The sequence below is a fragment of the Dermochelys coriacea genome, chromosome 1 (genome assembly GCF_009764565.3).
Source record: "Dermochelys coriacea isolate rDerCor1 chromosome 1, rDerCor1.pri.v4, whole genome shotgun sequence".
Classification (NCBI taxonomy): Eukaryota; Metazoa; Chordata; order Testudines; family Dermochelyidae; genus Dermochelys; species Dermochelys coriacea.
This window is the reverse complement of record NC_050068.2, coordinates 273,471,843-273,484,882: the sequence shown is the minus strand read 5'-3', so window position 1 is coordinate 273,484,882 and position 13,040 is coordinate 273,471,843. Positions and strand designations below refer to the sequence as shown.

The window sequence follows — 13,040 nt, the reverse complement described above, 5'->3', positions numbered from 1 at the left end:
TATAGAAGACACATTGGCTGCATCTGTGACAATCCACATCTTAGAAGAGTTAAATGCTTGTCAATTGAACCCCAAACAGATGGCTGCTTGTGCTTTGATGGAGCTGCAAACTTCTCTGGAAGACATGGTGGAGTACAAGCTTTGCTCAGAGAAAAGTGTAACCCTAATCTCTCCTATACACACTGCACAGACCATTTATTCTAACTAGCGCTAGTATGAGCTGCAGCCTCTTCAAAAGACATTAGAAAACTATAAATGTAATGTCTTCGTTATGTTCTTTTTTCAGCAACAGTCCAAAAAGACTGAATATCTTAGAAAATACAGAAGATTACTGCCTTTGGAAAGTATCTACCAAGATGGGATGGATCTAAGTAGTGAGGCTGGTGGATTACTTTTGCGACTACATTCAGAAAAGACTATTGTCGTTCTCTCTCTTGTAAGTCTACTGTTGAAACCACTTGGGTCATTAAACAATGCCATCCAGGCATCTGCTACAATAGTAGTAGATCTTTGTCCAGCAATAGAAGCTACATTTGGATCAGAGAGCTAACCATTGAAAAAGTACTGGAAGAAGCAAAGACTGTAGTCCAGAAGTTGACTAATGAAGGCATTTATATTGAATCCTTAAGTAAAGAGGCCAAGAAGTGTTTGTTAAGACAACTGAAAAAAGTACAGACTTGATTCTTAAAAATCTACAACAGCGACTTCTAGATTCTACTCAACATCTACGTAGCTTTTTACAGATCCCTGTCCTATAATACACCGACAGTTGAGTGGAGTGAGACACTACCAGCAAAGCCATGTGCTCAGGACAGAATAGAGAATTTGAACAGAGTGGAATATCATATGATTAATGAATGAAGATTTGACTTCAACTTCTATTTTATCATCACTAGTGGCTAGACCAGATCTTTATGCTAGGTTTCCTGGGATGAAAGAAGTAGGAATTCATCTCTTGCTACTCCCAGTCACAACAGCTATAGTTGAGCATTCTTTTTCATCATTGAATAGAATTTTGTGTTCTGAAAGAAGTCGCCTTCTGCCTGATCATGTAAATGAACCAATGAGCATATCAATTAAAGGAATGAAAGTTCTGGACACACGAGAAGCCATCAAAGATGAACACATTGCATTCAAGAAGTTCATTAACAGAGTTGTGCAAAATTATAACAAGAAATCAATAAGAATGTAGATGTAGTGCTTCATAGAAGGCTTGAGTAGCCAACTTTAATTTGTGTGATAATTTTAAAACATGAGTTAAATCTAATAAAATGGTCATGAAACGTTTTTCAGTTTTTACTATGGTGCCATACAGCCCACCTTCAACCTTATGGTCTCACCCTTCATTGGCTCCCGTAAATTCGAACCCTAATTTCAATTCCTGGGGGAAAACACTGCCTGTACCCCATCTCCACAGAGCGGGGCGGGAGAAAGATGGACACAACAGGGCACAGGACGGAGGGAGCTTGCTGGCAGCAGGTGATGTCTCAACTTGCTGATCTACTTAAAAATGCAGTGTACTTAGAGTGGAGTCAGCATACTTAAAGGGGCAATGCTTGTGTATCTCTCTCACACACACACACACACACACACACACACACACACACTCTCTCTCTCTCTCTCACACCACAGTGTATACCTCTGACTCACACAGAGATGCACCTCCCCTGCACCCGGCATTTTGGAAAGTGGAGGGAGTGGTACACTCCAGTGGGATAGCATAGGTTCATCATCACACTGTGTTTGCAGCCACTGCCATGCATCTATTGTGTCTCCTCCCACCATTTGTGCTGCCTTGTAGAGTGTGAGGCTACATTAACAATGTGTTAACCCTTGAGGGCTCAGTCGAGTGCTAGTTCATCATTTAGCAGCAAGGCATTCCCTGGGAAATATCCCACCCTCTGACTCCACCACCTCAACCAAGCTTCACAATCATAGTTGCTGTGTACAGTATTAAATTGTTTAAAATTTATACTGTGTGTGTGTATATATATATATATATTATATAAAATGTGTGTGTGTGTGTACGCGCGCGCGCATGTGTATATATAAACGTCTTTTGCCTGGTGAAAAACATTTCCCTGGAACCTAACCCCGCCTATTTACATTAATTCTTATGGGGACATTGGAGTCGCTTACCATTGTTTCACTTAAAATAGCATTTTTCAAAAACATAACTACAACATTAAGCAAGGAGTTACTGTAGCTGTTTATTATGTTATTGAGGAGTCTAGCTCATATGTCACTTTCACAATGGCCTGGTAGAAGATTCAGCATTAAAAACTAGAAAACAGCATCTGTCTTCAAATCCAAGAGGCAGTGAGATTTCCTGCCAAGAAAACCCCACAAGTCAACTGTTAAACTGAATGAAATCAACCTGGTGCAGCCACTTTATAATTCCATTTTGTGCATAATTTCATCCTTCTTCTCTCAAGGAGAATTAGTAGAATGAAAAGGAAAAGTATTCTCAGCAGAATAAAATGAAATCAAGGTACACTAAAATGTAAATAAAGGATAGTTTAGGAAATATTTCTTAAAGTTAAAAGACATTTTATTGCTTCCATTTTAAAGAAATTATAATATAATCTAATTTATAATATAATTATAAAAGAATTAAGTAAACAGGTTTAGTTACCATGAGCTATGTAAGCTTTTACCTCGGTAATGCTGCAGTAACTTGTTCATTCGAATATCCCAGAGCTTCACTGTATGATTAGAACCTGCAGAAACTACACATGTACCACTTGGATTGAAATCAACATAGTTTGCAAACCTAGATGGAAATTATGAAAATAGATTTAATGAGTATTGCTCTTTTAACAGCAATATCTCTAATTCAAGAGAATTAATAAGAACATAAGAATAGTCATACTGGGTCAGATGAATGATCTATCTAGTCCAGTATCCTGTCTTCCAACAGTGACCAGTGCCAGAAGCTTCAGAGGGAATGAACAGCACAGATCAATCATCAAGTGATCCATGCCATCATCTACTCCCAACTTCTGGCTGTTAGAGGTTTGGGACACCCAGAGCATGGGGTTGCGTCCCTGACCACATTGGCTGAGAACCATTGATGGACCTATCCTCCATGAACGTATCTCATTCTTTTTTCAACCTAGTTCTACTTTTGGCTTTCACAACATCCTCTGGCAATGAGTTCCACAGGTTGATTGTACATTGTGTGAAGAAGCACTTCCATGTGTTTAAACCTCCTATTAATTTTATTGAGTGACCCCTGGTTCTTGTGTTATGTGAAGGAATAAATAACACTCCCCTATTCACTTTCTCCACACCATTCATGATTTTATAGACCTCTATCATATTCTCCGTTAATTGTCTCTTTTCTAAGATGACTAGTCCTAGTCTCTCCTCATATGGAAGCTGTTCCATACCCCCAATCATTTTTATTGCCTTTCTCTGTACTTTTTCAATTCTAATATATCCTTTTTGAGATGGTGCAATCAGAACTGCATGCAGTGTTCCAGGTGTAGGCATACCACAGATTTATACAGTGGTATTATGATATTTTCTGTCTTATTATCTATCCCTTACCCAATTGTTCCTAACATTGTTAGCTTTTTTTTTTTTTTTTTTTTTTAAAATTCCACTGCACATTGAGCAGATGTTTTCAGAACACTATCCACTATGACTCCAAGATCTCTTTCTTGAGTGGCAATAGCTACCGTAATTTAGAGCTCATAATTTTGCATGTATAGTTTGGCTTATGTTTTCCCACGTGCATTATTTTGCATTTATCAACACTGATTTTCATCTGCCATTTTGTTGCCCAGTCATCCAGTTTTGTGAGATCCCTTTGTAATTCTTCGCAGTCAGCTTCGGACTTAAGTATCTTGAGTAATTTTGTATCATCTGCAGACTTAGCCAGATGACTGTTCACCCTTTTCAAAATCATTTATGAATATGATGTACAGCACTGGTCCCAGTACAGATCCCTGGAGAACACTGCTATTTACCTCTCTCCACTGTGAAAATTGACCATTTATTCCTACCCTTTTTTTCTTCTGTCTTTTAATCAGTTACTGATCCAAGAGAGGACCTTTCCTCTTATCCCATGACTGCTTACTTTACTTTAGAGCTTTTGGTGAGGGATCTTGTCAAAGGCTTTCTAAATGTCAAAGTACACTATTATCCACTGGATCACTCTTGTTCACATGCTTGTTGATCTCTCACAAAGAAGTCCAATAGATTGATTAGGCATGCTTTCTCTTTACAAAAGCCATGTTGACTTTCCAACATATTTTGTTCTCCTATGTATCTGATAATTCTGTTCTTTATTATAATTTCAACCAATTTGTGTGGTACTGAAGTTAGGCTTCCAAACCTGTAACTGCCAGGATCACCTCTGGAACCTTTTTAAAAAATTGGATGATAGCTAGTATGCCCCAGTCATCTGGCACAGTAACAGATTTAATGATAGATTACATAACACAGTTAGTAGGTTTGCAATTTCATATTTGAATTTCTTCAGAACTTTTGGTTGAATACCATCTAGTCCTGGTGACTTAGCACCATTTAATTTATCAGTTTATTCTAAAACCTCCTCTACTGACACCTCAATCTGGGACAGTTCCTCAGATTTGTGACCTAAAAAGAATGACTCAGGTGTGGGAATATCCCTCACATTCTCTGTAGTAAAGACTGATGCAAAGAATTCATTTCACTTCTCTGCAATGCTCATCTTCCTCGAGTGCTCCTTTAATACATAGATTGTTCAGTGGCCTCACTGATTGCTTGGCAGGCTTCCTACTTCTGATGTACTTAAAAAATATTTGCTGTTAGTTTGTGTCTTTTGCTAGTTGCTCTTCCATTTTTTTTTTGGCCTGCCTAATTATACTTTTACAATTGACTTGCTAGAGTTTATGCTCCTTTCTATCTTCCTCAGGTAGGATTTGACTTCTAATTTTAGAGGATGTCTTTTTTGCCTGTAACCGCCTCTTCTACTCTGTGGTTTAGCCACAGTGGCATTTTTTTGGCCCTTACCTTTTTTGTTTTAATTTCAAGTATACATTTAGTTTGAGCCTCTATTATGGTGTTTCTAAATAGTCTCCAGGCAGCTTGCAGGCATTTCACTTTTGTGACTGTTCCTTTTAATTTTCATTTAACTAGCTTCCTCAGTATTGTGTAGTTCCCCTTTTTGAAGTTAAATGCTACTGTATTAGGTTTCTTTGTTACTATTATTGAATGGTTCAGATATATGCACTTCTTGGACCAGATCCTGTCCTCCACTTAGGACTAAATCAAGAATTGCCTCTCCCCTTGTGGGTTCCAGGACTTAGCTGCTCCAAGAAGCAGTCATTATATGGTGATTTGCCACCTGGTAATTTGGGTGGCACTTTCATCTAGCTCTAGTCATGGATCTAAATTCTCCTAATCAACAGGAAGAAACAGGGGAAAACAGAACATCCAGCTACGCTGGATGGCTGACTCTCCTCAGTTAGGACTTTGGACTTTCAGAGCAATAAAAATGCTATTTATTCTAAAGACAATACTTACACAAAAGACAGTCCTAACTCCGCCAAAGGAACAGGAGGTTTCAGCTGACACAGAGACTTGGAAAACTCAAATTACAACTAAGGAACTGACATTATCAAACATCCTTTCAGGTCTCCTCAGACAGTGGGAGCACACACAGAAGTACCAAATGAACAGAACAGACATAGGAGGAGTATCTAGAAAAATAGAATAGCTTACTATCTGCCTTCTCATGGCAGCATCAGCAGCGACAAGTGTCCCTAACATAATCACCAATCATAGCAGCAAAAGGAAAAAAATTAGGAAGAGAGATTTCCTTCCTGCGTTCCCTCCCAGCTTCTAAACTCTTATTGTTACACCAAAGAAAAGCCCCAAGCTACCTTGCCCCTCACTCACAGCAGGCTTCCATGGCATTAAAGGTTTAGGTAAGACACTTGGGAGCCCACCATGCCTGTTCCGTTACAGTGATTGCTTCAGAAAAACCATGATCTATCTCTTGCACAGAAATATGAAAGAATGCATTGAACAGCAATGAGTCAAATCATCTTGATTATTCAAAGAGTTGATGTACTAGCAAATGTCCTTAGAGAGGAAAGTTAAAATTATTTTGTACAGTGTCAATGGTTACAATGTGCTGGGGGTTCAGCTATAGAATTTGTAGAACTTTGGGAAGTTCCCAAAATTTTGTCCAGGAACTGTCTTATTCTAATAATTGTAATATTTCTGAAAGATTCTCCTGTTGACTTATATTTATACTGAGCATCTACTGCAAGATTAGAGGCAAAAACAAAAGAATTCCCAAAAGGTCAGTGAGGTCTGACTGTTGAGGAATCTGCCAAAAATCTGGTTATGTATTTGTTTACACTTACCAATGATGTTCAGATGTGGAAAAGTATCAAACTGCAAGTGACTAGAATAAACTGCTTGGACTAACCAAGAATGGAGTAGGAGAACCAAAAAAAAATGCTGGGTGTGGGGGGGAAATCATCTGGTTTCCTTTTTGCCATCCTACTAAGGATACGAGTTAAATTTCCTTCCTTGAGTTCAGCAACAGGAAAAAGCTCTCCATTAGAGGAGTACTTGAAGCCTTAAACCTAGAAAACTCATTAAATTCATTTCATTCTAGAAAGCAAGTCCCAAGCTCTCAATAGTAAAATTGAAGTGTTGTTGCTACTATATATGCGGGAAGACTGAGATAGTGATAGGCCGCAGAGCTCAAAGTACTTTTCAGCTCAGACAAAAGGTGGAGAGAGATAGCATAGCACTAGTGAAACTAATAAAGTGCATATATTAGGCTTATCTTCCAGAAGGTTCCATGCATCCCAAAAGCTCTGACTCGTTTATCTTTAGAAGAATATGGGATAATATGAAACCAAAGTATTTCTACAACTAAAGGCAGCAGAACACACTGTAGCTTGCAGAATATTAATGAGTATGAGGGGAAAAATTAAGAATTCTTCACTAACAAAACATCCTACACTAAATTAACAGAAAGGAAAGTATTGGGGAAAAATTCAAAGATAAAAGTAGTCAGAAGTCTAACCCAGCCATCTCCTCAAGAGAGGTTTGGTATCATCTCCTGGAGACAGAAAAACAGATGGGCACATTTAGACAGCCAACTGGCTTCTTAAAAATAAAAAAAATCTTTGCATTCCTTTGATTTCCATCTGCTGGTAGAAAAGTTTGCATCTATTTTCAAATAATGCATAGAGATGTTGGTGAAATTTGATTTAAGACAGCACAAAAGATGAACTTCACATCATATTAAATAAACTTCTGCATTCTTCTGTTGCATGGCACTTACCCTTTATAGTCTGTAAAGCTATCAATGCATAATTTATTTGCTGCATCCCAGATTTTAACAGTTTTATCCTCACTGCAAGATGCTATTAATCTTCCATCAGGTGAAAATCTGTAAAGTATAAAAAAGATTTCTATTTAAGAAGTAGTATAGTACTATTAGTACTTCAGTAATAGAGATAACTGAATAGTAAATAGTAAAAGAATAGCAATAGTAAAAGGTATTTTCTAGGTCAATCTCAGTTTAAGAGTGTTATACTTACTGAGAAACAAAGTTTGCAAAACTAGGCAGAAAAGATTACCCCTTCCCACACCATTTATAAAAAAAACAACCTTTTCCACCCCTGAAATCTAAAAACTAATATATATTTTTAAACACCCACACAGCTGAATTGGGTGGAAGAATGACCTGTAGGCTGAATCCAAGTATGAAAGTTTTAGCTCTAAAGGAAAAATTGACAGAAAAGTTACTAGCGAATGGAAACAGAGGGTCATACTAGAACTCTGCATTTAAATTTTAAACTAAGGCTTTCTCTACCATGAATATTTTAATGGTATTAAACATACACATGCTTGGGAATTTTCATTAGGTAAGTCTTTCTAAACTAACAATGATCCTTCAATAATTACCCTAACTTTCCCAGATTGACTAATCTCATTTTTTTTTCTTATTTTTAAAAGCAATTTTTCATTAATCAAAGTCAAACTTATTAGTCTAGTTTCTCCAGTACTCATTACTTCTCTTTTTGAATACAGGTGCAGTACTGCACTTCTGTAATCGTCTGTGAGTTTTCAGATCCGATTGCCTTATGGTTCTGTTCTTCTCTTCACCATTTGAATCCTTTAGGGCTCTATAGTGAATTTCGTTATGTGTTGCTATAAGAATATATTCATATTTTTCAATATCAACGCTGATGTTAATCAAACAATTGATATACCTCTCCTTTAGAGCCAAGCAGAATAGTAATGGGCAATTCACCTTCTCATTGCCCTTGGAGATTTGCTCTGTCTTTAAGTAGTGGGCCAGCCCCCTGGTTTGCTTTATTTAAAGAGAAAGCCCTGGTGAACGAGGTAACGTCTTTTATTGGGCCAAATTCTGATGGTGAAAGAGATGAACAGAGCTCTTCTTCTTCCTCCTCTGAAGAGCTCTGTGCAGCTCGAAAGCACAGCTCTTTCACCAAAAGAAGTCGGCCCAATGAAAGACATTACCTCATTCCCCTTGTCAGTCTCATATCCTGGGACCAACACAGCCTCAACACTGCAACCAACTGTGCATTTAAAGACATTTTCTGGTGCACTAACCATTTCTGTAAGTCATAAATAACAACCTGCTTTGTAATTTGGCTTTTAACCATCCCTATATAACCTTACTATCTGCAGAGAAAAACAGGAATTTGAAAGAAACTGTATGTACGTGGAAAAGCTAAAACGTAAGATTCAAAAACACAATTACACACACATACAGAATATAGGAAAACCAGGATAAAATACAGTAAATCTTACTTTTTCTTCAAAAAAATTCCTATATCTATTTTTTCAATATTTTTCATGTATAGTGATAAGTGAATTACTAGATATATTTAAATATTACAGCCCAGATATTTAAAGGTATTTAGGCATGCTGAGCTCGATGTACAAAGCCTAACTGATTTAGAAGGCTAAATTTCATTTTCAAAGGAGATTTAGGCACTTAGGAGCCCAAATTCCAGCTACTGGCAATGGGATTTTGGCTTCTAAAGCAGTTAAGCATTGTACGCTGAGCTCAACAACACCTTTACAAATCTGGACCGATAGCACTAAACTTATATCATTTTAATAATATACCTTATGATACATATTTCATATTTAACAGCTTTTTACCATTTACACATTTTTTCTGCATGCTTGTTCAGCCTCTGGAAAATAAAATGCCTTGTTTAAAGTTCTAAACAAGGAAATTGGCATATAGTGTTCCTCCTTTACAAACTCACTGTGAAAGAATACAACACCACAACACTCACTTGGCACAGCGAACCCAGTGTGTATGCTGAGATAAGGAAAGCAAAAGGCGCTGATGGTGAGCACTCCATACTTTTATTGATTTGTCATTGGACGCTGTAACTAGGAACTGGCCATCATGTGAGAAGTTCACACTACGGACAGGTGCAGTATGGGCTTTCAGGACTGAAGATTCTCCATGACTGAAAAAATATGTTAACATTTTACATAATATTAACCTTATAGAGGATATAAAACTCAATAATAATCTGACATTGATTAAAAGATCAAAATTAACTCTTCCCTGAATACACCTATACACAAGAACAACCTCTCTTGGTAAATCCTGATTACCGGCTTTAGACAAAGCCACACAGATATTTTGAAAAACCGAGTTTTCTAATCTATTAGAAGTTTACTTATCTAGACGACTAACTCTAAAATATAAAAGTATTTTGACTTGCCAGCATTTGCCTTGTTACTTAGCTCAGAAGATTTAATTAATGAAGTAAAAATATTTTAATATACTGTAATAATCTAACGATCTTAAGAGTGAAGGTAAACACTAGCCTCAATACTGTAAAATGTCTTTAAAATATTTTTTGTTCATAATCACTATCATTTTTTTTCTAAAGGAACAGACAAATTTTCATTGAATGAATAAAAGTTGCTGTCTTGGTTTCCTTCATCACTTACCCCCAAATAGCAAATGGTTGCACTGGATTTTAGCCATACAACTCCCACTTAAGTAAATGTATCCTTTGAGTTTGAAAGAAAACACTGCCACATGAATTTAGGCCTTCCTCCTCCTGCCACCCACTCATGCTTGCCTGCCTTGAGCTAAGGCTTCCTAATTTCTGTACTCTATAGAACTGCAGAGAAACCAAGGAGAATGAAGAACCTTGCTTCCAGCGGCCCAAAGACTCCCATTATCCCTCAGGTCCACCTGATGTATGGGAAGGGGGCAATAATCTACAGATCTGAAGTTTCTCCAATATTGATACTGCAGTATCAAAAAAATATAACAAATATACTTCAGTTATACTGTACTCACATACAGGGAATCCATAGTCTAACAGTCCGATCCTGAGAAGCAGATGCCAGGAGGTGTCCATCTGGTGAAAACTGTACACTGGTCACAGCTTCCACATGACCCACAAATCTGAAAGCTCTGGACTGTGGCCTCAAATTCCATATCATAAGAAACCTATCCAAAGAAGATGAGGCTGGCAAGAAATAATTTGAAAGCTATTTTCTGTTAAAAGCAAACAACTAGATCACGTGAAATAATAAGAACTCTGATAATTGCTCAAATTTAAAATACACAGTATTATAGCAACTTACTTAACTGGTGACAGTACCTTAAATTCCACTATCATTAACAATCTGTTAATTTTTAATATGAAGTCAAATGACACAAAATGCCTACAAAAACAATGACTGCAGATTTTGTCAATGCCACTTAATTTATTATCTATTTAATGTTTTGAGAGACAGGTTTGGTCTAGTGGCCCTAGTACAAAGTCTGGGAGCCAGGAACTCCTAAACAGAAGTGTTGACACTAACTTTGGTTCACTGTGACTTCAGACAAGTCACTATAAATTTTCTCATCTGTAAAATAAGAACATTATTTTTGAGGTGTATTGAGCAAATTAGTTTGCAAAGCACTTTGAAAATGAAAATACTGTAAATATTCCAATAATTATAACACAGGTTTGACAATGCTGAACAAAATTTAAAACATCTGGAAACAGGGTAGCAAATGCTGCCTTTTCTACCTGTAGCCACTTAAAGTCACAGTGGTGACATGAGCCAAATTTTCACAGATGGGTGCCTAAAGTTCCATCTCTACCGTGGGATTTTCAAAAAGCACTAAGTGTTGGCCTAACTCCACAGAGGTAGGCCTGTGCTAAAGCTCTACTTGAAAATTCCACTCCTAATATCAGTTTTAGTCACCTAAATTGGAACATAGGTGTCCAAAAAAGTAATTAGATATCTAAGTACTCAAGTTTGAACATTTTGCACATTCTTTGAGTCAGTGTGAATTTAATGAGAAACTGAAGGTGGTGGTTCAATAACAGCAAGCACTGGAACATACTTGTGTGACTTTGCAGTGAGAACAGCTGATCATATACTGTACATAATTCTGTATAATGATGTGTTTAACTTTTTAAGCACAATGTTTTTCAGTCTTTGCCTAGAAGTTTCTGAGCAGCTCAATGAAAATGACCAGTCTGGTAAAGTTCTATGTCAGTGCTTGGAAAAGATGAAGGCAGGGAAGCCATGGGAATGACTGGTGTGTAGCGGGTGGGGGATGGCATGATCAGAAAGGAAAAAAAGAAAAAGAAAGGAGAGCAGAAACAAATAATTCCTTCCTCACTGAAAGTGGGAAGAGAGGGGATGGGAGAATAGGATCTCCCTTGCAATTGCAGAAGATGTGAAGAAGTTAATACTTCTCTGCCCGACCTGCAACAGCGAGGGCAGTAATTTGGGAGGCAAGAGATAAGGAAGAGAGCTCTAAATTTAGAGAAACATATACAGCACAAGGCAAGACTAGTACATAAAATGATGAGCCTGCCAGTAGAGTCTACACAGTCATCTCCATGGATCTAATCGCCGCTTTTCCCAGAAGCCAAGGGGAAGGGTAGTCTCTGAGGCAAGGTATTATCCCTGGACCCCCTACTTTGGAGGGTATGTGGTTTGTAGGGATGTGATAAGTTTTTCTAACTTTGAGAGCTGGTTATTTCATAGTAGGCCCTTTATAAAAATATTTTGTGGGTTTTTTTTTCCTTTTTTTGCTTTAGAAGAAAGAATTTGAGTTCACCACCTTTAAAATACAGGGCAGATTATTTATTAGGCCACTACTTCCTAAAATTAATATAATCCACAAACCACCAGTAACCCATGGAGCACAAACTGGCATATCACATAGCACTGGTTCACTTCCTTGCTTCAGACATTAACATATTTTAAAATTACATTCTAACTCCTTCCTTTTACTGCTTTATTCATTTTTTAAAAAAATAACCACAGATAAGCATCTGTCTATATCAAGCTGGGGGGGAAAAAAAGGAGACAAAGACAGACATGAGCACAATTAAAAGAAAGGTAATTCTGAGCCGAAGCTCTCATTCCATCCTTAACTAAGGCCCCAATCATGGAAAGAGAACTGAGCCCCATTAATTTCAATGGGATCCTGAGACAGCATGAATATTTCTGCTTCGAGGAATTGGGACTAACTGTGGTATACCTTCTACATAAGATTTCACACTATCTTAAACCTCTGCAATACCTTAGCACAATAATATAAATTAAGATATTTTAGGATTTCTTTCCTTATTTGTTTTTTGTGAACACAGCATGGTGGGAAAGAATTATTATAAATACATCTATGGTTAATGTTGCTAACAGCAACAGCTTATTTCTTCAACAGCGGAGCTGAAGCCATATTAGCAGCAATTGTATTTAAATTATTCTTTATATGTAACAAAATGCACTTTAATAATAGTTACCTTTAAATTAATTTCTTCTGTTTCTTCATTCCAGTTTAAGATGGTTCTCTGAGTTATCCAAGCAAAGTATTTCACAGAATTTTTTTTATAAAATTATTGTTTCCCTTTTTGCACCATGTTTTCTTTTTCCTCAATAAGATATTATAAATGCATTAAGTTCTACAAAATTCAAATAAAATGTTAAAATACCTATTTAAACATGGCTCTTCCCAGGGAGGGGCTAAATATGATGTCCCAAGCCATTGTAGATGAAGCCTA

The 13,040-nt window shown here is 37.1% G+C and overlaps 1 protein-coding gene across 7 annotated transcripts in view; it reads right to left on the bottom strand.

The window, feature by feature from the left end:
• POC1B (POC1 centriolar protein B) overlaps nt 1–13,040 on the bottom strand; it is a 97,766-nt gene that overhangs the window by 76,292 nt on the left and 8,434 nt on the right. For 4 of the 7 annotated variants that reach the window (XM_038397042.2, XM_043492479.1, XM_038397095.2 and 1 more), the window contains exons 3-6: nt 10,325–10,496; nt 9,294–9,473; nt 7,298–7,405; nt 2,658–2,773 (exon numbers count right to left, since the gene is read on the bottom strand). In XM_038397042.2, coding sequence (XP_038252970.1) covers nt 2,658–2,773; nt 7,298–7,405; nt 9,294–9,473; nt 10,325–10,496 — 576 coding nt within the window. Of the gene's footprint in view, nt 1–2,657; nt 2,774–7,297; nt 7,406–9,293; nt 9,474–10,324; nt 10,519–12,782; nt 12,885–13,040 lie in introns of those variants that run through there. The other 3 variants (XM_038397063.2, XM_038397052.2, XM_038397078.2) reach the window with 3 other exon arrangements.